Source organism: Liolophura sinensis, chromosome 5 (assembly GCF_032854445.1).
Source record: "Liolophura sinensis isolate JHLJ2023 chromosome 5, CUHK_Ljap_v2, whole genome shotgun sequence".
NCBI lineage: Eukaryota > Metazoa > Mollusca > Polyplacophora > Chitonida > Chitonidae > Liolophura > Liolophura sinensis.
The window spans coordinates 16489577-16516736 of record NC_088299.1 but is presented as its reverse complement, the minus strand read 5'-3'; the positions used below and the strand labels follow the sequence as shown (position 1 = coordinate 16516736).

Below are 27160 nucleotides of genomic sequence, written 5' to 3'. Positions count from 1 at the left end.
TTTTGAATCGGATGTTACAACATTTCTTTCAATTTCTTCAAACAGATCAACGCACTGTGATTTCATTGATCAGATATTTTAACCTCGAGGAAAAGCGTTCCTATCGTCATTTCGTCATGGTATCTGAAATATTATAATCTGCGAAATTGCGCAATGTAACTCAGCATTCAAACGGAGTGAAAACTCACGTCTATTAATTCCTCTGGAAGACTTCTTATTCGCCCTATATTATGGGATATTTTCAGCAAGGCGATAATTCTTACAAACGATACTAAAGTTTATGAAGCCATGCCTGCATGTTTTCTATCACAAGGAACGTAAGAGTATAAATATCGCCTTTACCTAGGTTTTTATCATAATGCTGGATAGGAATTTCTGTGATTTGGTGAATGACTCTTGCTGATTACTGACTGGGATAGTCGTTCCACCTGCCTATGTGCGACCCCAACACCTCTCCTCGCTGCCTGCAGGCCTGGGTACTCTTGGCAATGTATAATAAAGATTGCTCAGTTTATCCGCATGCCCCATTAGAGTAATTATTTCACGACTCACATGACCCAACTAAATTTGTACCAAAATGTGCAGTATAGGCCTTCTTCGTCACAGCCTTGAGGATAGATATTTTTACTCTTGAAGCACGTTTGTACGCGCCTAGGGTCCAAGAGCTCTTGGTGCCTTGGCGGATCCTGAAGCCCCTCACCCCCCGCCCTCCCCTTTCACTTTTCCTTTACTTCTTACACCCCCGGGTCTTCGACGAAAGTTTCAGACTGCACCAACGGCAACACGGGCGCTGTCGATCCCAACAAGTTCTGAGGGAGGGGAGTCCTTGTCAAACACCAGGTTGAACACCTCGTGTCCCCTTGCAATTAAAAAGTGAAGGCCTGTAACCACCAGACCAAGGTTCGCCAACTCATTCGTTAATATGTTAATTCACTACAACTCGAGATCATGATGAACTCACAACGGTCCTGATTGCAAAGGGGACACAACCCCGTGGTGATCTCCCAGGTGGACGATGTAAAGAGACGACAGCGTGTCTTAAATAGAACTATCAACAAGAAACCACTGAAGCAGTTTTATATTTATATATATTCATAAAATAGAAGAATAATTTATCCCTTATCTACAAGATGGCGGCGATATACAATCGTACTACATCAATTAGATCAGATCGATATGTATATAATCATGCATTATTGGAGGTCTAAGAAGGAAACATACATGTATAGACATTTGGATAATTGTCTGGAAGAGAATTAAGGTAGATTGTAAAGTGGAAACTTTTCATGCTTTTCATAATTCATAAATCCACCTCTGTGGTTTAAAATATATGAAGAATACATCAACATAAACAAGCATATTATGTAAAACTGTCATGGCATCAAGGCTTAAGTCAGATGAATGAAGAACAGGTTAATCGTTACGTAAGAGGTGAAGCGACGTTGTCGGTAATATAGGCCTGTAAGCCGGATAGGTAAATGTCCCACCAAACGGCGAAATAATTCCAATGCACATGCATGAAATGTTCACAACAAAATCTTGGAAATGTTAATAATTGCGTATTGTTAGGTACATGCGTACATATGTATTTTTTTCACACCTGAACTCACTGAATGTAGATGGAATGTAGTTTGACTTTCAAAAAATAATAACGAAAAATAATATAGGCCTATAAGATTGTATACGGAAGCAATCAGCACAGATCAACAGCAACTCTCGTTTTGATTACGTAAAGGGGAAGCAAAAAAGTATAAAAACAACATATACATGCAAATACAGAAAGCCCCTCACCCCCTCATCTCCTATTACCCACCCACCTCTAGAGATTCTGTAATCCACCCATGGATCAGTGTAAAAATATGCGCAGTAGGCCTAAGGGAAGAGCAGTTTGTTATACTCGCCTCTTGGACGTTATGAATCGGGTTCTATTGTGCATACAAGCCCTAAAGACAGGATTACCATGAATTTATCATTTAAACAGCCTAGACTGTCAAAGTATCTAGGTGTGAAATGTTTAATCATACTTCTACCTTTATAATACCACGTGTACGCCTGATAATACTATATACGTGCCTTCGTCTGTGGGTTTTTTTTTCTCCCGACACTACAGTTGGTTCACCAAAACAATACTTTGAGGTATCAGTAATTTTTGTACATTAAGAAATGTACATTTGTCAGATATACTATCTGTTCCTGTCAAACGCTTATGTCACACGTTTGCTATCGTAACTGAACTCAAGCATTCACCTCATGGAACATAAATGGTGGTATTGACAAATGTCGGAAATGTAGTTATGCGAAGGCGACGTCACGAAAACTTTGCCAATGAGGCCCCAGAGGGTAGCTCTTGAATTCACTTACAAGTCGCTGTGCGTCTGGCTAGGTACTTGTAGTCTTCATCTAGCGTCTTCTGGCAGAACGGAAGGGCTCTCGGCTGACGGTGAACATCAGGGTTTCGCACTCTGCCCAATTCTCCCGGTCAGCACGCAGGCGAGAGTAAGCCTCTGTAACATTAACAATGAAAATCGCATTAGGAATCATAGAGCGCCGACATTTGTAGCAATACTGACGAAGATGCTTGGTTGACAGAAACATTGGCGAGTGCCAAAATCTGTAATAACTGTTATGTTAATGGTATACAGAAAAATTGACGAGTGTCATAGTGTCATATAGAAGTGATACTTCATTCCGATAATGACTGAGGTAAAACCTTGTATTCTTTTAATACCTACATAGGTGTGTGCCCACCCAGCAACCAAATCATGGGGGGTTGGTGTATTGAAACTGATCACATTGTCATCCGTGAGAGCAATGGACATTTGGCATATTTTCATATTTTCATCTTAAATGAATAACCAGGTTCAGTTACAGCGATTTCAAGAGATTTCTGATCATTACCGATGGAGGTATGCCTATATTACTTTTAAATTAGCAATCTTTGTACAGGTGCTTTTTAAAGTAATGTTAGGTGTTGAGGGATATACCATCCTGGTGGACCTATTATCGCTATACCGTGAATGGGTGGAGTGTCATGTCAATCTAATGTCTTTAGCATGGAAAACGGTCCACAAAGTTTGAACTAAGTCTATGTATATGCTCGTTTTTGTCTATAGGTTACCTGAGTTGAAGACATTAATCAAGCTGTCTGGTCGTCTGGCCTGATGTACAAAGATGAAGTCTCCTCTCTTAACCCAGGACCTGCGCAGTGGCTGAACTTCATCAGTCGATACGACCCCTTGTTCCACGTTGTTGTCGTCCAGTAGTGGGACCACCTCGTCGATGTAACACTCCTGGAAAGCCTGGGCGTCACGCACATTGCGGATGTTCATCATGGTGAAGGTCTTACAGTCTGTGGACGAGACAGTGACACATGTCCATTGCTTATGGCTCTTGTGTAGATCATCAGCGTAACTACATATATGGTACAGAAGAACGGGGAAAGCTAATTTTTCATTTATTTATTTATTTCAGTGGGGTTAAACGCCATAAAGACTTTATTTTTACGACGGCATGCAGACACGTTCTGTGGGGGACATCGGTTTGAGCATGGAGAAAACCACCGCCCTTCAACAGGTGCCCAGAGAAACACCCTGACTACTGGCTGAAGCCAAACCAGCATGGAATGCGGTCGATCTCAATATAAGGTATAGAAAACCAGGCCGTTGTAATATAGTAGATTAGTTGCTTATAACATAAATATTAAAAGCAAAGAATGAATAAATATGACATGGCAAAACGTGTTCCATAAGGAATAACAATGTACTAGTCTTCGGTATGACCCGACCTGTGACGTCTTTTAACCGTACATCTATGATGTGTAAGAAGTCAAAAGACAAGACTTAGTGAAGTACTAGCCATCTGGTGGAAGGTGCTTCATGGGCACAATAAATCCCTCGATCATCTCATTTGGAGGTAAACAGTCCTGTTGCTTGAAGATAGGATCAGAGAAGCTCCACAGGTTGGCGTTCCTCATGCTATCAAAGCGGATGACCAGCACACAGTATCTCGGGTCCTCGGTAGTCGGGGACACCCAGTTGGACCCTCCTAAGGGGGCTTCCAGAACACAGACCTTACGGATAAAGTAGACATGAAAACATTGTTAACAGTATTATCGCGATTAGGGATTACACTTTCTGGGTATAATACAGATTTTAGTGTTGAAAATTGTCGCAGGAAGCACCGCGGGGTGATGTTCATACCTTCTAGTTGCAGAGTGGGGTAACTCTTATCGAGGAACGCAGTTGCGAGAGTTACGCAGAGAAAGAGCCCCAAATGTGTGGAATTGACGGTAATGAACATTTACCGCTGTTCACACGGCATTAAGCCTTCCCTAGCATAAATCGATGTCAGTCGCATGTTCCTACAAATTAACTAATCTAATCTTATGTTGGACTGACCAAAAATAGGCCAATGCAATAACACAAAAGAAAATGTCTGCGTTTATACTGTACTGCGGCTGCCATCTTAAAAAAAAACTCACTAAACGGTGTATAGGCTCGGAAATGTTTTTCATGAACAGACGTAATTGCCATGGACCCTTTTGATTCCGCGAGTCTCACAACAGGTTAGTTAATTACAGAGATCAAACGATTGACGCCAGTTTATGCAGGGGAAGATTTAATGCTCGTGTGAACAGCGGTGAATCTTCCCTGTCGTCAATTCGACAAGAGTTACCCAACTTCAAAAACTGGAGTTGTTTTCAGAAACAGAAAAGAAGATTATACTCGTGGGAAACTAGAAAGTTATAAATTACCAAATGCAACACCTTTGATACCAGATAACCTCATATTTAAACGTGAAAATGCTCTTCTATGTACTAGCTCAGACCGTTATTTGATAACGTTATATCATCAGCTTAATGTTCCAAAATCCAGCACAATATTTAATATGTACGTCTTCTCTGTAAGAATATACCTTTTCAGCTAGGCCGACAATTGTTCCCTTGTAGTTCTCAATAATCTTCGACTCCCGCACCATGTAGTTCTTCATCACTGGGTAGTGCTCTCGTCTGGCGCGGATGAAGGCGTAAACTTCATCCTTAGCGGCAACCTGTTCATGCCAGAGGTAAAACAATAACACGGAAACTAAGACATAAAAACAATATCAATTCGTACATGTCGATTTGTTGATAGATCGGTATCTTTTTTCGCCTTACCCAAGGGTATTTCAACTACGACAGGAAACCAGTATGAGTGACAGCGACCGCATTGGTTAGAGGCTCCTGGGTCATTATGCTGCGACAGCAGGTTAACCACTCGGCCCCGGTGGCCCATGCACCTTCTATGTTCAAAAGCAATTAACCCCATATACTGTTACTGTCATGAGACTTGGCCACAATCAGCCGAGATGCTGTGTTTTTTTTAGAATACTTCACCTGCCTGATATACTCATCAACCTAACCGCTGTCATAGAATCGAACGGAGATATAGCACCTGATTGCAGGGAATGGTTAAGCAGATTTTGAGGTCTCTGTTAGAGAAAGCCTCTCTCTCAGACATTATTCAAGAGAAACATTTCTCTTGCTTATAATCCACATTCGTTCATTGTCAGTGTTTTATTTCTCTTTCTCTCGGAAATATGTTTCTGAACACATGTCCTTGGGCGTTTCGATCTGAGTGTGCATAAAAGACCTTCCAATATCTCGTTAAAATAGGTGGAGTTTGAAACAGTAACGTTGATTTTTACAATTTAGATCCACAAACATCAGCACAAGCGTTTCTGATATTATTTATTTTATTTAATCAGTTGAAGTTTTACGCCGTTTACAAGAATATTTCACTTATACGACGGTTGCCAGCATTATAGTGGGAGGAAACCGGGCAGAGACCGGCGGAATGTTTCTGATGTTAAAAGAGGGCGTGCGGTGCGTGCGTCTGCGCGTATGGACATTTATAGTGAGGTCCTATGGTGTCAAGACAACTTTGGCCGTGTGACCATTGTCTACCGTTATTTGTCCGGCGTGACCGGCCGTTCATCAAGGACAAACCCGTGTGTACATTGTCTGCTAATGAAGGTAGAACTTTACAGGTGCTGGTCAACTGCTAGGGTCAGCCACCAGCGCAGTTAAGGTAATCTCTGATGGTATGCCTGGAATGTCCGCAGTCTAGTGAGCGGACAGGTCATGGCGGGGCGGGCCGGTCAGTCTGGCTGGCTGACCACAGTACACCTGACCCGGACCATGCCCAGGGTCGCTCAGTCACAGGTGTACATAAACTTTACCGTGAATCCAGTAGACCGATCAGCATCTGCTTTACAGTAAAAGGCTTCAGTGCCCAATCATATACCAGCGGAATCAAGTTTGTGATCGTCCAAATTAATAAAGGCAACCTCTTACATGCATATTACCATCGACAAGCACAAATTGAAGGCAATTTCTCTTTATGTCCTACATATGTGCAATTTCTATTTGTGTAATGAATAGGATGGGCATAAGTCGTCGTATTTATTTATTTATTTATTTATTTCGATTGGAGTTTTATGCCGCACTCAAGAATATTTCACTTATACGACGGCGGCCACCACTGTAGTGGAAGGAAACAGGACAGAGCTCAGCTGAAACCCAGGACTATCGACAGGTTGTTCACAGACCTTCCCACGTACGACGTTGACGTAGGAGTTATGCAAAGACTGTAACTCTCTTTATGTTATTAAAAAAAGTTAGTTATTTCCCATTCTTGGCATATCGCTGTTCTGCCAACTGTATATGAGCACGTAAATATACACGCATACATGGATAAAAGAGTCATATCGGGGAAGATATTGCAACGCAAGATAAATACAAATTCCTAACAGCTTTTGCGTGTTTTAGTTAGGAAACAAAGTCGAAAGCGATCTTTATAAATGCGCTGGTTTCCGCGTAGCTTAGCTACCCACAAATACGACCACCTTTTATCCCCACCGATCCCAACTTCATCAAATTTCCGCTTCGTTCTTTTCAACTTATCCCAAAGAGTCCTGGAAATTTCTCATTGAATATATTTGGTGAAAAAGTAAATTACCACTGGTTTTGGAGGCCGCTTTTGTCGCTGCTGGGTCTGTTGGTCTGTCCCACTCTGCTGCTGTTGCTGATAGTTGGAGTTCGCCCCACAAGTACATACCATTTGTGACATTGTTCTGTGTGGAAATAGAGGAATTGAGCTGTAACCTAGTTGTTAGTTTGACAATAATATCTCTGCAAATGAAACTTCATATGTCTGGCAGATAACGGTCTTCTATTTTTTTTAATCAGTTGATTGTTATTTTACACTGTACTCAAGAATTTTTCACTCATATGACGGCGGTCAGGTTTATAGGTGAAGGAAACAGGAGCGCCCAGAGTAAACCAGAGCGCCCCGCGTAAACCACCGGCCCGAGTAAACCTGATTGCACCGAGTAAATCGGAGCACACCGAGTAAACTACTGTCCCGAGTAAACCACCGCCCATCGCGCAAGTCCAGATAAAATTCCTGACTTGAAGCCACAGGCGAACCAGTGACAGCAACTACTCTTGTGTGAGTGTACCAATGAGAATCCCTGGTTTTACGAATGTAACATTCGTATTATGTTGTAAATATTTCTGAATCGTTGTAATCCAACTCCAAATGTACTCAGCAATCCAACAGTGGTGCAATTGGAGTGGTGCCTCAGGCTGCGTGTGCGTAACGTGTCATAGAGGTTGGAGAAACAAAAGCACGTGGTCCTTTGTTTCAACAACATTACAATCTTCGACGACAGACCAGAAATCAATTCCAATCCAATTTCTTAAAATGTATTTTTTAAAATTATCGACTTGAAATTGTCCTCGAACCCATGTAAAGTTTCAGATGTCAGAAAGAGTGGAATAAAATACACGGATTTTGCTGTGAACTGCCGAGGGTCATAATGCTTTAACACGGTCACGTGGATTTGTTTGTCCCGCAGCGATGAAATTTCGATCATGCGCACTGAAAACAGTTAGCCAGTTCATTATGTCACTGACATAAAGACGATTTGAGAGCGGGATGTTTTGTTTGGACGTGAAATGCTACACTTCATTCAATATATTTGACAAACCGAATAACAGCACGAGAAATGTATTTATGAAATGCATGTTATTAGGCCACAACAGTGGTTATATTCAGTATGCTAATTTCCCCTTATCCTTAAAACGCGGAGAAAGAAAAGGAAAAGTTAATATGATTTCAAACACAATTTGCAGCAAATGTTAATAGTACTATATATATGCCTGTATACGATTACTAGTAATAATACAGCTGACGGGATAAAAGTAAATGCTCTCCTGTAGGGAAAATCACAACAATAATTCCCCAGCTTTATAACTAAGTGTTACTGATTAGGCGTATTAGGGCAGGTCTATGTAACGCTCAGTTTGCATGCAAACAAAACCACATTATAAAGCCACCGTAATCGAACTCGCGGTCTTACTGGTGAAATGTTATACAGCCTCTAGTTAGACTTACTTCTTTGAGCAGTAGGCCTACATACAATAATTTATCGACAAAATTAAGCTAGACGGCGGCGCCTGGATGGAATTAATATCCCGATGGCAGCCATGTTGTATACAAGGGCGCCATGGCTTCCCTCGTTGCTATTGGCGACCGTTAGGCATGGTTGTCGTGTCAGTTACAGTAGGGTTAGTGTGTTAGGTTACGAATCTACTTATTGTTACACACCAATGTAGACTGTGGTCGTCTCAAGCTAAGGACCTCGTGGTAACACAGCAGTTGTCACCTCTGACGACCTGGTGCAGTGCACTATTTGGAGAATTTCACACGAAATAGATATACACACAGGTGTCGGTGGGGTCCTATTTGGGCACTGTACAAGTATCTTACCAAATAATCAGGTATTTCCTGCTTAATGTAGGCCTATATATGACGTGATCACAGCTCACCTGAAAACCACTGGGTACCTGAGACTGCAAAACAATATCCAATTAGCTCCCAGGTACTCGAAAAAGAAGTGCGGCGGGTGATATACACGTACGTAGTTTACAAGAGTAAGAGAGTGAGAGCCGCCTAGTGTTTACGCGTATCTACGGGTTGTCACCCGTACTGAGAGCCTGCGCTATCACCGCTGTCATTGTTAGCTGCCCATATCCCTCCGCGCAACATACCTAAAGCGAGGAACTCCGAATGCTGGTATTTCCACTGACATGATTAATACGCATTTCAACGTAGTTAATCTCCTTAGTAAAGCAAGACTGAACTGTTTATTCTTGATTTTCATGCTAGTATATATCCCAAACTTCGGTACTGTATCGCTGAACAGCATATGTAGTCCGTGGCGTGAGACAGAGATCAAGCGCTCAACCGTTTCCACAGAGTCAATACCGACGGTCGCTGTTTTCCCAAAATATCAATACAGGCGTATCCCAGATATTATCTGATGCACAGTCAAAGGGGTACAACTCTTTCTGTCTATTGAAATAATTTGAAGGCTCTTTCAGCATGTAGTCCAAATTAAATATTTACTCACATAATAGAAAATACGACTAAGAAAGGAGATAGATTGCCAAATGGTGTCTAAAGATTCCCAAATTTCAGATGACCTTAACAGATATCCTGAGGACCTTCAAAGTTTTGCTGACATGCTTGGCTGACATTCTTAAATAGTGTCTTCCATAATTGATTACAACAGTCAAATCAAACGATGATTTAGCAATGTGGAAGTAATACTTCTGCAATTCCACACGGCAATGCAATACTTCACCAATCAATCAACCAATCAGAGCCACGCCGAACTCTTCATTGACAGAACCAATGAACCAGCGCATCAGTGGGTTAAGTAATTAATCAATCAGCCAGTCAGTTAGTCTGGATTGACAGACGAAGTTATCGCAGGCGCACAGCCGGGATGTCCAATCATCAACTATACGCAGGCTTCAAACGTAGATAACGTGGAAATCACAATCATATTTCTCACTTCCTTGTTATTTATCTGCGTACTCAACAATGTTTCACTTATACCATGATGGTTAGCTTTATAGGTGGAGGAAACCGTAAGGTCCTGGACCGTAAACCCTCGACCTTTGGCAAAATACTAACGCGGCAAACTTTCTCACAGGCTGTACAGATGTGCACGCGTTCACAAGTGGTCTTCAACAAACGTTAGACTACGCAAACGGCCATGAGCGAGACTCAGAGCTTCTTGTTACCAAAGCCCCACAGACAGTGAGAGTGAGGGAATCTAGAAACTCCCTGCCTCTGGACTGAACTCGTACCTCGTGTGTTCTGGCGAATAAAAGGCAAGCACCTCAGTGCTTAGGATCACGAAGACTGACTTGTTTCTAAACTGGTCAGATCTGCTTTACCCTGTGTAAGCTTTTTTACGCTAATGTTTCACTTACGCAACAATGGTCATTTTTCGGGAGAGGGTGGGGGGAGGGCTCAATTTAGTGCCCAAAGTAACCGGTCACATCTCTCCTTGCACCGGACGAATTTTCTTACCTTAGCATTGTCTTAATCTAAGCATTGTGACTTAAATTGTGAGAAATGGCTTTGTGGAATCGGTGATCAGCGAGTTACACTACTCAAGTGTATAGGTCTTTCTAACTATACTGTTAACGTTTGTTGTATAAATAGGTTTATGCTTTTATGAGTACATGTAAGATACACATGGTACCCTTGCGTACTGGGGCTACACATCGTTCAGTTATCAGCGTAATAAATTCAACCAGCTACTAGAAAATGTCATATTTACAATTCACGACCAATAACACTACATGTGGTAACTAACCCATGGTACAGCTCGCAGGTAAACCTGACATTGAAATTATAAGCGTCTGTGAGGAAACAAAAAAAACCAACACAGTCATACTGCTAATCCATGTGTGACATCAGGATGAAGACTCTGTTACGCGGACCTATAGCCCTGGTTTTACTTCTTTGTGTGGGTAAGTTAACAGTATTTGAAAGGCAGGCTTACAAACATGTTTTACATGATAGCCTGTTGGTTATGTTCACTTGCTTAAGGTTTGACGTCGATTTTAGCTCTATATATCGGGTGTGCATAAAAAATGTGGCGTATTTTGATGCTGCATTACTCCATTATACTTTGTTCAAGCGCTTTCAAACTTTAGACATTTAAGTGGCATGGTTTTGTTAATATACTGACCAATTTTCAAGGCCATAGCTTGAGTAGTCTGTACACAGGGTTAAAATGAATACATAGCCTCAAAAACGCACGTTTCGGTGACCCACATTGCATCACCTGCCAGGGGCCTATGAGGGTGGCACGGTAAAAATTCACTGAGGATGAACTAAAAGCACGCATCAAGGACTGCTGAAAAAAAATTACTCCTGCGGAGATTCGGGACTCAATCAGTTCATGGAAGAGACGTTTGCGCGCCGTCTACCAAGAAAATGGAGGACCAAGTGATCACCTTTTTGAAGTAAAATAAGGTAGAACATCGTTTTGAAATGACCAGAACATACGTTTTTGACTCTATTTTGATTTTGGTCCCATGAACAGAAATCTTAAAGGATGAAATTGAAATTTGGTCTGTTTACTTAGGACATAATGGCTTTTGAGTGTGTAAATTTTTAGAAGCTGACGTAAGAGGGTTTTGGAGATATTGAGTATCAAAGTACGGCCCATTTTTTTATGCACACCCGATATTTCAGTCATATCATCTCGTACGAGGCTATAGTCTCACTGCAGGAATATTTACAGTGCTAGACACTGTAATGCGATTCCTATGACTTCAGACATGACGTCATACCCTGTAGGATGACACCATCGGTATCTAATGGTAAAATCACGCTGAGAATGACTGTCACACTGAAAAGGTGAGAGCCTGCAGTGACCCCCTAGACCCCTGAAGCTCTCACGCTGTGGATAACAGGAGAGGCGATTTTGAGCAGCAAAACTGCAACTTTGTGTGATAAGGTTGTGTGGTGTAGGCCCTCCTTGCCTGAACATGTAAGTCAGCACTCAAGGAGGTATTATTGTTTTGGTGTAAATATGACTATAGCCCTATACTAAAAGCTATACTAAAAGCTGTGATCACCAGAATATCTCCTAAATGAACCCACAGAAGAATTTTGCCAGCCCACAAAAGTTGCACCTTACAAGAAATGGTCACGGGGTGATCCATTTGTACAAATCTCGGTTTGGAACACACTTGACCTTTAAAGCGAGGCTAAAAAGCGAGGCTAAAAAGCAAGAACATCCAAACAATCACATCCGCCGATGAACATATAGATGACAGCATACAGTTTTACAAAGATGAAATTATATAGTTATGTACACAACCGATGGAACTTTTCTGGTCTTTATAGATGAATGATCTGTAAGATGTCATAACTGATGGACTATTATGTAATGCCTAACTGTCACCGTCCGTGTCATTCGCTGTTTTTGAATAATAAACTGTACATACAAACCTGGACGTGACTAATTTCACCCTTAGGATTGGGGACAGGGAATAAGGATGAGGGGGTGGTTCACTTTGAGAAGACTGACGAGAGGTTGTGTCTGAGGGCGTGTCCCCAGATCTTCTCCCCTGTGTGCGGCAATGATGGGGTCACCTACGCCAACACCTGTGAGATGGAGACCCAGGCCTGCAGGTAGGACGTGCTGTATTTCCCATGTTCACGATAGCTAAAGCCGTTCTATGCCCTGATCAACACAAGGCAACTCTTATTATTTTTGTTGTTGTTGTTGTTAAAAGCTGCCAAGTCTTCAACATTCTGGTTCCTTCATCCCAAAACCTGATCGTCACCCTATGACTGAGAAATTCCTGACTACGACGTTAACCATTCTTGACCCCTTTGTTTAACTTCCCGTCAGATGGCGGTATCACTAGGGTTGTCAATTTTGGCGTACTATTTAGTACATCTTACGCCTACTATATTTTCTGTCATGTGACAACAGTATCTCATATTCGCAATGTGATTTATTTAGTGTTTTTGCGCCAAACTGGTAAGATTTTCAAACTCACTAAGACGATTTGGTTCATTTTCAGGATAAGTTACCAACCTTTGGCAAGTTATTGACGAACTTTTCCACGTGAAAAGTACACATATGCACACAATGTACGTGGAAGACAAGCGATCTTCAACGAACGTTAAACTGTGCAACAAGCCACACGAGCGTCTTTCCCATGTGTAAGCAGGTGCACGTGTTGGCATACTATAACTATGAACAACAAAAACCCTATAGCCTTACGGCGTTTGGAGAATTAACCACACTCCGTTTCTCCTTCTGCAGGCTGTCAAAACCGATAAGCGTCGATCATTGGGGTGAATGCTGACGTCAGCAAACAGTCATCAGGGACAAGTGGTTTACTGTCAGACAGGAAAGGAATACACACAGCTTTTTTTAAACAGCAAACGTATTTCCTGCTGTGCTAAAATCTCAGACAGGAAGACATTATAATATCCTTTCTTGAATGAAACCTGCTTTACATAATGCATGGCCTGCTGTTATTATTCGGTTCACATGTTGCGCATGCGTCTTCAATCATCGTAAGCATATAGGTATCTGAGTTTAACACAGTATACGCCTTATACTAACAGCTGTAAGTCGGCCTGTTTTAATACGCCTAGTTTCGGCTGTCACTGACAGGTAACGGGCCTGCTTTACGTCTTAAACTGTACAACATCCGGACACCCTCGCAGGCTTGGATGGCTACAGATCTCACTTGGCCCTTGACCAATGGGATCGCGCGTTCAGCTTCAACTCTCGCTGTTTCGGTCGTGGCTTTGTCAGGAGGTTTGTCAGATACCTGACGTAGATCGGTGGTTTACTCCGGGCGCCCCGGCCTCCCGCACCCGAAAACCTGACCAATGTCATTTAAGATAAATTCTTCTTCACACTATTATTCAACAATCAACTGAATAAATACAATATCCAAACTGACCGTCCAAAATGTCACATATGCATGTCTGTCAGGTAATCATGTTGCATTATCTCATGACTTTATATATAAAATGAAAGAATTCAAGATGACCACTACTTCACACAGATGAATTTATTACACGGATGTGGGTCAAGCCGGCTGCGAAAAGAATTAAGCAAGTGTGATTGCTCATATAACCAAACTCAGTTACCCGTTGACAATAGGCTCGATGTTTCTCTTAGACACCACCTCATATTACCAAACTAAGTCACCCGTTGACAATAGGCTCGATGTTTCTCTTAGACACCACCTCATATTACCAAACTAAGTCACCCGTTAACAATAGGCTCGATGTTTCTCTTAGACACCACCTCATATTACCAAACTAAGTCACCCGTTGACAATAGGCTCGATGTTTCTCTTAGACACCACCTCATATTACCATTCTAATCATTTTGTTAAAAAAGAGCCAGATGTTTCTCATATACACCACCTCATATTACCAGAATACACATCCTGTTGACAAAAAGAGCCTGGGACCGCTCCCACAAATCCATTTCTGATTTAAGTCAAAATTTGAAATACCATCTTAAGGCTTATTTTTCGGCTTGAGAAATCAAAACTTTTTCTAACTCATCAAAATTATCCTTGGAAAAATGTGTCCATATTTCAACTTCAAGCACCAAAAACTGAGCATTGTGAAAAAGTTTAAATTTTGGCTTAAGTCAGAAATGGCTTTGTGGAATCGGCCCCTGATGCTTTTCCTAAATGCCACATCATATTACCAAAAAAAAAAGCATTCTGTTGACAAAGAGTCTGATGCTTCCCATGGGCACGATCTCATATTAGCATTAACATTATGTGGATAAAAATCCTGGTGCTTCTCCTGGATACCACCTCATATTACCAGAATAAGTATTCTGTTGACAAAGAGTCGGATGTTTCTCCCAGACACCACCTCATGAGACCAAATTAAATACTTTCCTGACAAAGAGGTTGATATTTCTCCTGGACATCACCTCATATTACCAGAATGAGCATTCTGTTGATGAAAAGCCTGGTGCTTCTCCAAAAAAACACCTCATGTTACCAAACTAAGTACTCTGTTGACAAAGTGATCTATGTTTCTTCTAGACAACCACCTCATATTACCAAACTAAGTACTTCTGTTGACAAAGGGTCCGGTGTTTCTCGTAGATAGCACCTCATATTACCAGACTCGATATTCTGATGTTGATAAAGTGTGATGTTTCTCCTAGATACCACCTCATATTACCGAGCTAAGCATTCTGTTGACAAAGAGCCCGATGTGTCTCCTAGATACCACTTCATATTACCAGAACAAGTATTCTGTTGACAAAGAGCCCGATTTTTCTCCTAGATACCACCTCATATTACCATACTAAGCATTCTGCTGACGCAAGAGCCTGATGTTTGCTCTTGCGGTTAAGAGTGCAATTAGCAGCGCTATGGTGGAGATCAGGACAAACCGCTGGAAGAACCTCTCTGTGCTGAAGTCGGATAGTTCATTTGACCGCTCTTCTCTTCTGAACTACACCAAATATACATATAGACGACAGCAGTTAAAGCTAGGCGTCAAATCAGACATCTATATGCCAGCCATCACCCAAAAAGGACATCAAATTCTGATTTCAATTGTTTAAAACACAACATCGATTTTAATTATAGATGTACAGCACAGAGAGTAAAATCACGCAGAGCAGCGAAGACAGTGTGATATCTGGCTAAGAACTAAGACAGCATATAACGTAGGAAATTAAAAGGGATTCATATAAAGAAAAGTAGTCAACAACTTTCAACGAAGGACAGCGCAAGGAAACCTTGGCTAACCGCGGAGACCATGTGTAGGCCTACACGTGCATACACATGCATTAGACTCTTCTCCTTTCAGAGAGCTAAGTACATATATTATCAAATGATTGCGACACGAAGGCATTGCATTTATTATCAAAATATTTTGACGGGTTTAACGTCGGACTTAACAATTTTCCAGTCATATGACGACGAAGGAATCCTTAGAGTGCATGTAATGTGCCTCCTTGTTGCAGGACGAATTTCCACCGCTCTTTTATCTAGTGCTGCTTCACTGAGATACCTTACCGAAGGCAGGTAAGGCGCTCCGTCCGAGCCATTATACTGATATGTGTCAACCAGTCGTTGTACTGGCCACAGACCCCCATTAGTTTTCCATAAGCGACAATGTTAACGTTCAGCGCTGTAGCTCAGTCCCAAACATTCCATGACCAATAAGCTTTGGTGCATACCTGACCCAGCCTGTGAGAAAGAAACCATAAAAATCTTGACATAGGTTGGGCGTCAAAATCTGGACCTTTCTATGCCGGCTGCTGGGAAGGGTGCCTAGCAACACCAAGGGGACGTCACTCGCAGCCTCATCACCAACTGTCTCCTTGTGTCCTCTCGGCCAGAATTTCAAACTTTCATCATTAAAACTCGTACCTGCCCAAAGCTTGAACAGTTTCCATCATTTTGATACCAAGCATGCACCTGTACACCAAAAACGGCAGGCTGGCAGTAAAAAAAGACTTTACACCCTAAAATATACAGAATTACCTTCGTCCCTACCGAAAAACGGAAGTTGTAATGGGGATCTGTGTCCTACTATCCCCTCAATGCTGAACGCCAAGCGAGTAAGTTACAACTTCCTCTTTTAAGGCATAGGTATGACTCGACCCAGGACTGACCCAGGACTGATCCTGGATCTACCGCTCCCGAAGCGGATGTTCTACCAACTGTGCTATCGGGGCCGGTCCTTCGTTTTGAAAAACAATGTGTAAATTTGGAATTATGAACAAATGTAAAGCACCTATATATTCCCACAATATCCTGAATTAATCAAATGATCGTATACTAAAATTAAGTGAGTTTTACTAAACTGAGTTAATACATTTATTTATTTATTTATTTGATTGGTGTTTTACGCCGTACTAAAGAATATTTCCGTTATATGGAATATGGTGGCAGTTCCCGAGGGCAAACCGTAAACAACCACGTTGCCATTTGCAAAGAAGCTCATGTACCAAAACCAGGAATACCTCGCCAAATGCAGGATGACGATTGAATTCTTTCGGCTAGAGTTTTTGGAACTGAAGTGGTAAAATGGAGACATTCTTACATTCAACTGGCTGAAGTCAGGAACAGGATCAGCCGCACTTCTCACAGGAGGGGGGTTACTTTGACCCCAGCTATCTGAATGGGGCGGAGATCAGCTGCCAGTGTGGCCACTCTGTCTCCGGAGACATTTGTGAATATTCTTGTGATTGAAGTAATTTCTTGTACAGTTTTGCATGCACTGTTGGCAGTGATACATTAACGTGTATGAATTTTCAGAACTTCATAGAACAAAATTCTAAATTATCCTTATATAGTAATACACCGAAGGGCCCTGCATTTGCTAGATTCTGTGGTAAATGTGATAGTTTCAGTCAACATCACAAGGTTTTCCAAAAATAAATAAATAAATGTGTAAAGGATACTGAATAAAAAACCTTCACTCTTAAATTTCTTAAATTTTGCAGCAAGTAGCCTACAATATAATTAATTTGTTTTGGGACTGGGACTATGGTCAAGGCGTTCAAGACTTTGCTATCACAAGACCTTGTATCTAACACTTCACTAGGTTACTCACGTTTATTTGGAAAGTAATATTTTATGTCGTTTTGGAAATGTGTCTTGCAAATATCGACTTGGAAAGCCTCTTTATGGTTTACAAGTGGTGAGTGAATGTCGCACTTGATACTTGGAATCTTTTTAATGTGTTGTGAGTAATATGTATGAAACAGAGTGACTTCATGAATGTATTGGCTCAGTTTAGTAAAACCGACATAATCACAGGTTTAGGATATAAAATAAACTATCGACTTGGAATGACGCACCTACCTTTACGCCGCCTCCGCCCATCTTCTACCACCCGTAAGAATAACCCAGGGTTAACTCCCCTTCCTCCCCTCCCATAAAAAATTGACATGCACTACTTGTGTGGTACTACCGCTTGTTTAAGACCGAGAGCACCGTTCATTATCCTGAACTTATACCGTACCATTGTTGGTATACGCCTTTGTGAGATGGATTACACTATTTATATGTATTTTGACTCAGGCCTAACGCAAATAAAATAACAGGGCCAGGCAAGGCCTGTAAGGGTGCAGAACGCTCGACTTAGGTAAAATGAAAGAGTATAAATAAGAGTATAAATAAAGAAACACCTCCACGTGCAGCATATTCAGAACATATGTTTGTTGCCATTAACGAATAAATATGAATAACAAGATTATGGGAGAATCGGACGCTGTATTCAGTTCTGATTACGTGATGTCCTCTCCGGCGTCGGAAGGTCTGCAGCAACCTGCGGATGGTCATGTTTTCCCCCAGGGTTCTGCCCGGTTTCCACCCACCATAATGCTGGCCGCCGTCGAATAAGTGAAATATTCTTGAGTACGGCGTAAAACACCAATCAAATAAGTAAATAAAGAAATTACGTGAGGCCTCACACACAACAGGTGGCGAGAGGTATCAGTTAAGGGGAGATATTTGTTACACCAATAATACAGACTTGCGGCTACAAACAGTGTTTAAAAGAACATTTGTGATTGGCTGACTAACATGGGGATAACTCGGGTTAAAGTGATTTCTTCGACTTGGTGAACCAGTGGGCATGCTGCGTTCTAAATAGCGGCATTTCTGAATGGATCACTAACACGGGGAAAGTAATGCTTTCCCCAGTGAAACATTTTTTAGTAAATTAATCCCCCTTTTCTTGGCCATCGAAAAGAAGTGAACAAAGAAACTAACTCAGCTAGTTCGGGAAAAAGTGCGATAGAAGAGTAGTTTTTTATTCTTTTTTTTTTGTCCGATGGCAATAAGAATTATGAAACTATGTCACTTCCGCGGCTCCGTAAATACCGATCCTTTTCTGGTGGACCATAAAAACATTTACATGTAGGCTACCAGTAACAATGACGGATGTTCGCTACAATCCTTAGAAGTCTAGAAGGTAGTTATAAAGTCTTTAGGACAGCAAAGAAATTAATACATGCTCTGAGGGAACGTCAGTCAATGGGACACAGCCGTGGCCGGTTTTCTATTCTAGACCGTGAGCATCCGGGCATTTACCCACTACACTTTACTCGCACAGACACAGCGGAGAAAACATTGTCATAATAACATAACGCTTAATGCTCTGCCGCACGGCCTCATAAGAAACCAGGCTTACTTGCCATTCACAAGTATGAAGTGTCCGAATGACGACATGGCTTAACTTAGAGGAATTTCACAAGTGGCCGATGCATTGCCACCGCCAGTATCATCATCAATGTCAAAACTCCAGTGGTTTGTAGTTCTCAGTACAGCGCCGTTATATACTCTAACTGGTCTGGGTATCCTGTAATATTCGAGTTACCGTCAATAATAACAAAGGAAGTACGGTTCCGAAACATGAAACCTACCCACATCATGTGACCCGCCGTTTTACGGCTGTTTGTCGTTTGTGAGGTGTGTCACATGAATCCACCGACCTTGCGCAGACATCTTTACCAGAGGACGTCCAGAGCGCTGACTTTCCCTTTCGTCCTGGAAACTTCTCTGGCGTCGGACAGTGTTTCTGTGCAAATGAACCCGGATCGCGACCGCCTGTTGCATTCATCTTGCTTCAAGGATACCAGCCGCTTTAACGTCAATCTTGGCGTCGTAATTGTTTTCAGGACTGCGTGAATGAATGAACATTTGCTATGGTTTAAGTGTGACTCCCCAGTGACACACGAAACAGGCAAATCTGAGCATGTAGGGTCGTTCAAGATTCACCATGTGACAAAAGTGTCACGTGTGCTTCATATAACGCGTAATTTATACCGAGAATGCGTATTCCGAGGTCGCCAATAAGAATATTAATGCAGGATAAGTACTTAAGTATTAAGTTAAAATATTTAAGTACTATAATGTTTTTTAAAATTCTGCAAAATTTAATGCACAGTAACTTTTTCGACCGAGTAAACTATTATGCATCCTGAGTGATACTAGAAAAAAGGATGTTACTGCTACATAATATTATTTAATGGACAACACATGCAATACCCCATTCCACCACCAAAATTATTCTGTTGTAACAACAGAACAGTTTGTAATGATTACATAATCTATTCTGTTATCATGGGTCAGTTGAACTGATTAGGTTTTGGTGTACCGGTAAGCATAGTTCGTAAAAGTACAAGACGGCTTCAGTCAGAGTTGGAAGAATCTAGATAACAATACCATTAAATATTCACTGCCTCTGACTTGATAGAAGTTTAGAAGTTTTAGTTCTCAAATGATGACGAGGCGCATTTTTCACAGATACTGCCAACCACCATGGCTTCTAGGGCGGAAAGGCATAGTACCCGCTTTTACAAGTATCCTGCTTGTAACAAAACATAGATGTTTTCTGTCAGAGAGTTCCTGATGACATGTTTGTCAGTGTTCCTACTTCCCATGTATACGTTACAAAGTCTTTGGTAACTACTGTTTGCGATAATGCATTACCTTCCGTAAATTCAGCCTCAATTATAAGTCATTATACAGTCATGTGTTAAGACGGCTGTCACATAGCGTTAGGTGCATTGACCGTTTACTTTTCAACTTTTCGGGATTAAATTTTGGCGATGTTTTAACTGTTTAATATACTCGCAGATTCTACAGTAAAGTTACCGAATGAAAGGAGAAAGATGTCACATGGGCTTACGTCTACAGCTGTGAACGATGGACGAACGCGTCTGTTTCATTTTCACACTTTGATTATTAAGGCACTTGACTGAAAATTGGCTAGGTCAAAACTTCTGTAAATCATGATAAGACTCATTCTAAAACAACCTAAAACACCAATTCCAAAGGGAATATGTAATATAAAAGACGACAGCATGGAAAATGAAACCAGAACTGCGATAATGGTGTGATAGTCATACGTTTGTCGGTGAAATCCGGCTTCTTGTCAGTTTAGCGCACTAGCTATATGGGCTGGTAAGCTTTAGCTTTTCCTCTGATACACCCCGTGCGTTTATCTCGCCTTGTCTTATACCCGTTTATAGTTTATTTTTAGCCTTTAGGTGTTTTGGACATCTTCCGATTGGAAGCTGGAACTCTCACTGTGACTGATGGCTGGTATACGAGCATTGAGGTGCCTAGGTTTTAACATTATTTTTTTTCCCATTAAATACAATGGTGCATGCTAATAACCTGAAGGACCTATTATATAGAACCTGTAATGTTGGATATTCCACAAGTATGTCTCTCTGGCATCACTGGAAACGGTTGACTACGTCTCCCTTCATCTTCCCACCTTCTCTATAACTGATAAATATACATTAGAGATTGTGATGTAAATTTTATTAATGAAACTGGTCTTTGGGAATTTGATTTTGGATTTTGTTGTATGGTGCCGAAGACCTGTGTTGTGAGTTGCATACTTCGCCCACTGAAGTGTATCAGTGTATGGCTTGACCCATATGACCGCCAGACAGAAACAGCGGATAATATCGCCCCAACCATCCATTCCCGCCCTGTGGACGGTATGTCTACGAGTACTTCAGAGTATACCTCGACTGCCAGTTTTTGGAGGCGTAGGCTTGCCCTGGTTCGGGATTGAACTCTTGACTGTAAGGTTGATATCATATGTAGGTCACCAACAAAACAAATAACAAGCAAATGTGCGTGCATGAAGGCTTTTCCCATATGTAATGCTTCTCACCAGTTATTCTGTAAATGTTTTTTCAAATGTAATGTTTCACACCAATTATACCGCACATGTTTTTACAATATAATGTTTCCCGCCAATTATTCTGTACATATTTTTACAGTGTAATGCTTCCCACCAATTATTCCGTACATATGTCACAATTTGGATTTTACAAACTGTTCTGTTGTATATATGACAGACAAGTGCTGTTGTTACAACAGAATAATTTTGGTGATGGAATGGGGGTACTGCATGTGTCCATTAAATAACAGCAGTAACATCATTTTTTCTAGCATCACTCAAAATGCATACTACAATGTTAAATTGAACAAATTAATTTAATTTGACACAGGTAATATCACGCGCGATTTTGACACTGGTCCCGCGAACACCAAAGCATGTCCTTTACTCTTTCAGTCGCATTTATCTTAAGACGTGGAAACAATTTTGTCATCGACAATCAACAATAATATTTTATTTTACTGAACAAATTTTGAAGCCACGTACCCTTTGTCGGAAAGTGTCAAAACCAGCTATGAAAATCAATATAGTTGGAAGCAGAATAAGCCTGTAAAACAGTGAAAAGTACAGCATTTTAAGGAAATGTTCTCGACGAATGAAGTACATGTATGTTTGCATACTAGCGTGGTCTGCTGGAGAGTTTTGGTCAGGCAGAGGAAATTACCTTTGGCAATTAACTTTCCTTACATTGGATGCACACGCCTTTATTTACTGACTGGTAAATACGGCGATCTCTGTCAACGAATTTCACGTCAAACCACAACGACGGTTCATTATTTTTCAGTACGGCGTCAAATAAATAAATAAATACCATGCTGGTGAGCGCTTTTTTTGTATTGTTTTGCATCCAAATGGCTCTATACTCTTCTTCACTTATTCATTAGCTGATGTCAAATGCACTGAACGCTGTGTGGCAGATAAGAACACATTAGTCCAAGGTCACGGAAGCCCGAATTCCTGATAACAGCGAACTTTGTGTTTCTCCAGCTTCTAGCTTCTGTCTAACCAAAAACACCATCCTGAACAGTCAATCCTCACAGAAGGGAATGATGCTTGATCACATGGCAAACAACAGGTGAAGTATCTGACAAAAGCAGAAGGAAAGGATAGGAACATGGCGACTCCATATCTGTGTGTGTTTTTTTTATTCTTACAAACCAATGTCCTTTGTTTGGATGACCAGGAGAGAATATTCACCAGTCATAGGCGGTCGTCCAGTCAGCTGGCTGGATCCATGTACGAGGAGGTACCAAGCCGCTCAGCCGTAGAAGCCATGGTTTTTTGCAGTAGCGATGAAAAATGTGCCTCATTCGATTTTGATCGCAGCACTAATACAAGTAAACTGCATTACACCAAGTCTAATGGAGGACGTTATCAAGTAAAAAACAGTGAGTACGATGATGAATTTTGTTACCAATTTTAACAAGTGTTTTAGAGATACATATATAAAGCTGATAAACAGCATCAGGGAATTTTACATATATACTATTGACCCAAAGTAAACGTTATAAATTTAGCTTGTCTTGAATTTGTAACGTATATTGTGTTCAACTCCTGAAGGCCACTGATGTGTGATAGTACAAATTAATGTACCGCTGGCCTCGTTTTTTTGCAAGAAACAGTCAAACTATAAGAGGTAAATATAGGATAATCCCTTTCGGAAACGCCTTTGTTTCGTATGTTCCATTTAAAGCAAACATTTATAAAGGTTCTAAATACATAGCATAGCATAACAAATGACAAAGACGTCGTACATGCCCAAGTCTTGAAACTTCGTATTACACTTCCAAGGCACGTAACAAGTAAAGTCGGTCTGCTATCGCCTATTCTGCTGCTACTAGAGCCTGAAAATACACCAAATGTGTATTCATTCGGAAAAGACCTTACATTATGTCGCTAAACACAGATCCTTCGTTCACATTTAGGGGTTAAAGTGCATAGTGAACAGTGAAAGCAGACAATTTTCCTAGATATTTCTCACCTAAAGGGCTCTTGTAAAATGTTTTTGCTAGATTTGAATATGCTGAGGAAAACACTAAAGTAAATGTACGTCGTCGTGGTGACTGTTTCTTGCACACAGTCATTGATTTGTATTTGGCTACTTCTAGGTGGTCCATTAATGGTAGAGAGAGGCAATAAATGTTGATGTAGACTTATGATGCGATGTATATGTACATGTACCCATAATTTTTTTTATTTGATTGGTGTTTTACGCCGTAGTCAAGAATATTTCAATTAAACGACGGCGGCCAGCGCTATAATGGGAGGAAATCGAGGCAGCCCAGAGGAACCCCCGACTATCCGCAGGTTGCTGCAAGATCTTCCCATGTCCGGGGAGGAAGCCAGCATGAGCTGAACTTGAACTCACAGCGACCGCATTGGTGAGAGGCTCCTGTGTCATTATGCTGCGCTTGGGCGCTAATCAACTGAGCTACGGAAGCCCCTGTACCGATATATGGACTTACAATGGAACCTTTATCTTAACCACAGGAGAATGCCCAAAGATTGAGGGATTCCACTTTGCTGAGAATCTGAATTTGTGTTTTTGGAAGACAACTGAGGAGTGTCTGTGGGAAGAATGCAGGAAAGAATGTCAGAAAAAGGGCGGGGATTTGATTTCTTTGGACACAGACGAAAAGTTCATGTACATGAAGGAAACAATCGGAAATGAATTGAGTAAGACGTTTTTGTCACTTTGTACATTAATTGACCAAGTAGGCTTCAGTATGTTTTTGGAGCTCAAGCCATTTATGCAGATTCCAAATATACCAATATTTTAAACCAGAAATGGCAGCTTGATAACCGGCATCGCTGTATTTGTATTTGATTTGTATTTTATACGGTATAGGCCTACTCGGCGGTGAAATTTATGGGTATGTCAACCCTAGCCTGTAAACCATGAGAACAACAAAGGTTTCCGCTAGCACGGTTGTCAACGCAAGTGTCCTCACAAACCCAAAGAAAAGTCGTTTATACCATTAGGTTACGTACATACATACATACATACGTACGTACGTACGTACATACATACGTACATACATACATACATACATACATACATACATACATACATACATACATACATACATACATACATACATAATTGGAGAGTGGGATAACTCTCATTTCGAGCAACGTAGCTGCGAGAGTTAAGTGTGGAACAGCCACAAATGTTTCGGATTTTAGGTAGGGGCCATTTACCGCTGCTCACACGCGCATTAGGTGTGTGTAGGCCTACATACACTGTGTCTCCTTGTGGCAGGGCTAGTCCATGCCGCCAAAATGCTGCCGCCACTGAAATATCATACCGAAGATACCAGACATGACACCCCACATTATACTGACACCGGTCCAACCAGTCCTGCTTTCATGCTCTAACCTTTCAATGCTGAGTGCCAAGCGAGGCAGCAACGAGTGCCATTATTTCAGTCTTTAGTATGATCCGACCCGGATTTGATCTCAGGTCTTCAGACTTCGAGGCGGACGCTCTACATAACTATCAGGCCCCTGAAGCAGTCGCTGGTAGTAGCAACATGATGGGGCTGGCTCACTAACTGTTACTTTAAAGGCTAAGAAAACGTGATTATTTGTCATGAACAGACCCTTTTGGTTCGGCGAGTTTCACAAAAAGTCAGTTAAGTACAGGCTACAGAAAGTACGCGGTTGTCGTTGAATTTACGCTCGGGGAGTTTTGATGGGTGTGTCAACAGCGTTAAATGTTACTTATAGCGTCAGTCCGACACACTTGGGGCTATTTCACATCGTAACTCTCGCAACTGCATTGCTTGAGATGGGAGTTAGGCCTACCTGTAGCCAACTCCGCAACTATCAGTGCCGAGTGCAAAAACATATCGTAACAGTCTGCATTGTCCGTGAGATTAACTGTACACAAACTAAAAACTTTTATTTTATTATTTATTTTATGAGTCTTTTATGCCGTATTCAAAATATTTCCATTGTACGACGGCGGCCAGCATTATGGTGACAAGAAATCGAGCAGAGCCCGGGGGCAAACCAGGACCATCCGCAAGTTGCTGCAAGACCTTCCCACGTAGGTCTACGGTCGGAGAAGAAGCCAGCATGCGCTGGGACTTATGGCGACCGTATTTATGCGAACAATGTTCTGCGCTAGAAGGCTAACCATTCAGACCTGGAGATTCCCTAAGAGCTACCCACATGCAGTTGACATACGAAGCTATTTTTTTTCATACGAAACGTGTTTCCACGACGGTATAAATATTCAGCACATGGTCTTTATTACCCAGACATGGGAAAACTTTATTTCGATTGCTATCGATAGAGGCAGATAAAAATGGTGATAATTGTTAAAAAGGACGCTTCCCATGACACATGATTCCAAAATATATAGAAAGACCTTTTAAACTCTGGCCAAAAGACTAAAGTGACGTATTTTTTCCAACATAGCCGTATATTTACAGGTATTTCTTAAATGTATTTATCATATTTGACATATATTTAACATTATAGTACCTTTATTCACTCATCTGCCTTAGGGTCCTACTGGCTTGGAGCATACAGGCTGGGTTCAGAGTGGGCGTGGCTATCAGGAGTACCAATTCCTCTTAGCAGCAAATTCTGGCACGGAGGACAACCAGACAGAGTCAGAGGCAGTGAGAAGAACCTCATCTCTGGGGGACACTATTTTGGACAGTTTGGATTGGATGATGGATATGTGGACTCGAAATATCGTGGATTGTGTGAGATTACTATGACCTAACATTCAGACATAGTCTATCGTACATAGTATTTACTCCTCTACAGAGGAGGTCTGGCAGCAACCTGCGGATGGTCATGGGTTTCCCACTCGCTCTGCCCGGTTACCACCAACCATAATGCTGGCCGCCGTCGTATAAGTGAAATATTCTTGAGTACGGCGTAAAACATCAATCAAAAAAAAAAAAAAATCTACAGACTATCAAAACCAGTTAAATCGAAAAACCCGCCATTCTCTGTCTGGACCTCTTTGAGAGCTTTAATACATGTGCGGACACTGTTCCACGTGCTTTCTGTATATGGTCAATCCCACGTGACGAGTCCTACATTCAGATTGTTTTTTATTCATTCAGGTATCAAATAAACAGTTAAAAACCGTAAGGACACTGCCATTCTTAACACAGCAAGAAATGATCATCCTGGGAAATATATCAAGAGGGCAAAAGTTATTAGGAGACATAAACCGATCATAATAGAGGCTAGTTTTGCCTAATGTGACGGGTGCTACATACAAAAATCACTGATGACTTTGACATCTTTACTGATCCCTCTGATTTAAGACTGAACCCAAATTTTAGGCTTGAAGATTGGTTGAGTGAATACTGTTCATGCATCACTGCAGACTAAGAGATACAGATACAGTATTAGCCCTGTCGAATCAAAACCATTTCCGTGACAGGTGCTACAGGTCTTGTAATGGGTGCGACATGCTTGAAACTGTGCCACCTAAATTTATTTTAAAAGCAATAGAAGAACCAGACAGTACATTTATAAATGACATTTACTGGTTTCAAGTAATTATTTCAACGTGAGTGATGATGTTAGTTGCCTGAACTTTTGCA

At 41.3% G+C, this 27160-nt stretch overlaps 2 protein-coding genes across 2 annotated transcripts; one reads left to right on the top strand and one right to left on the bottom strand.

The window, feature by feature from the left end:
• Positions 1-1071: 1071 nt before the first annotated feature.
• LOC135465898 (uncharacterized) lies at positions 1072-8996 on the bottom strand. The gene is made up of 6 exons (XM_064743269.1): positions 8873-8996; positions 6999-7113; positions 4915-5049; positions 3856-4069; positions 3119-3349; positions 1072-2504 (listed from the first exon to the last, which is right to left on the bottom strand). The coding sequence occupies exons 2-6, from the start codon at positions 7107-7109 to the stop codon at positions 2401-2403; spliced, it is 795 nt and encodes a 264-aa protein (XP_064599339.1). The 5' UTR covers positions 7110-7113; positions 8873-8996; the 3' UTR covers positions 1072-2400.
• A 1744-nt stretch (positions 8997-10740) lies between these two features.
• LOC135465575 (turripeptide Lol9.1-like) lies at positions 10741-13292 on the top strand. The gene is made up of 3 exons (XM_064742827.1): positions 10741-10873; positions 12392-12548; positions 13192-13292. The coding sequence occupies exons 1-3, from the start codon at positions 10807-10809 to the stop codon at positions 13232-13234; spliced, it is 267 nt and encodes an 88-aa protein (XP_064598897.1). The 5' UTR covers positions 10741-10806; the 3' UTR covers positions 13235-13292.
• The last annotated feature ends 13868 nt before the right edge of the window (positions 13293-27160 follow it).

Excerpts from the sequence above, each read along its gene's own strand:
- LOC135465898 (XM_064743269.1), bottom strand. The coding sequence starts at position 7,109 with ATGTCACAAATGGTATGTACTTGTGGGGCGAACTCCAACTATCAGCAA. Across the intron at positions 4,070-4,914 it reads TTGTCGGCCTAGCTGAAAAG|GTCTGTGTTCTGGAAGCCCC; the intron begins GTATATTCTTAC and ends TTTATCCGTAAG. Across the intron at positions 3,350-3,855 it reads GAAGCACCTTCCACCAGATG|ACTGTAAGACCTTCACCATG; the intron begins GCTAGTACTTCA and ends TCTCGTCCACAG.
- LOC135465575 (XM_064742827.1), top strand. The coding sequence starts at position 10,807 with ATGTGTGACATCAGGATGAAGACTCTGTTACGCGGACCTATAGCCCTG. Across the intron at positions 10,874-12,391 it reads GGTTTTACTTCTTTGTGTGG|GATTGGGGACAGGGAATAAG; the intron begins GTAAGTTAACAG and ends TTTCACCCTTAG. Across the intron at positions 12,549-13,191 it reads ATGGAGACCCAGGCCTGCAG|GCTGTCAAAACCGATAAGCG; the intron begins GTAGGACGTGCT and ends CTCCTTCTGCAG.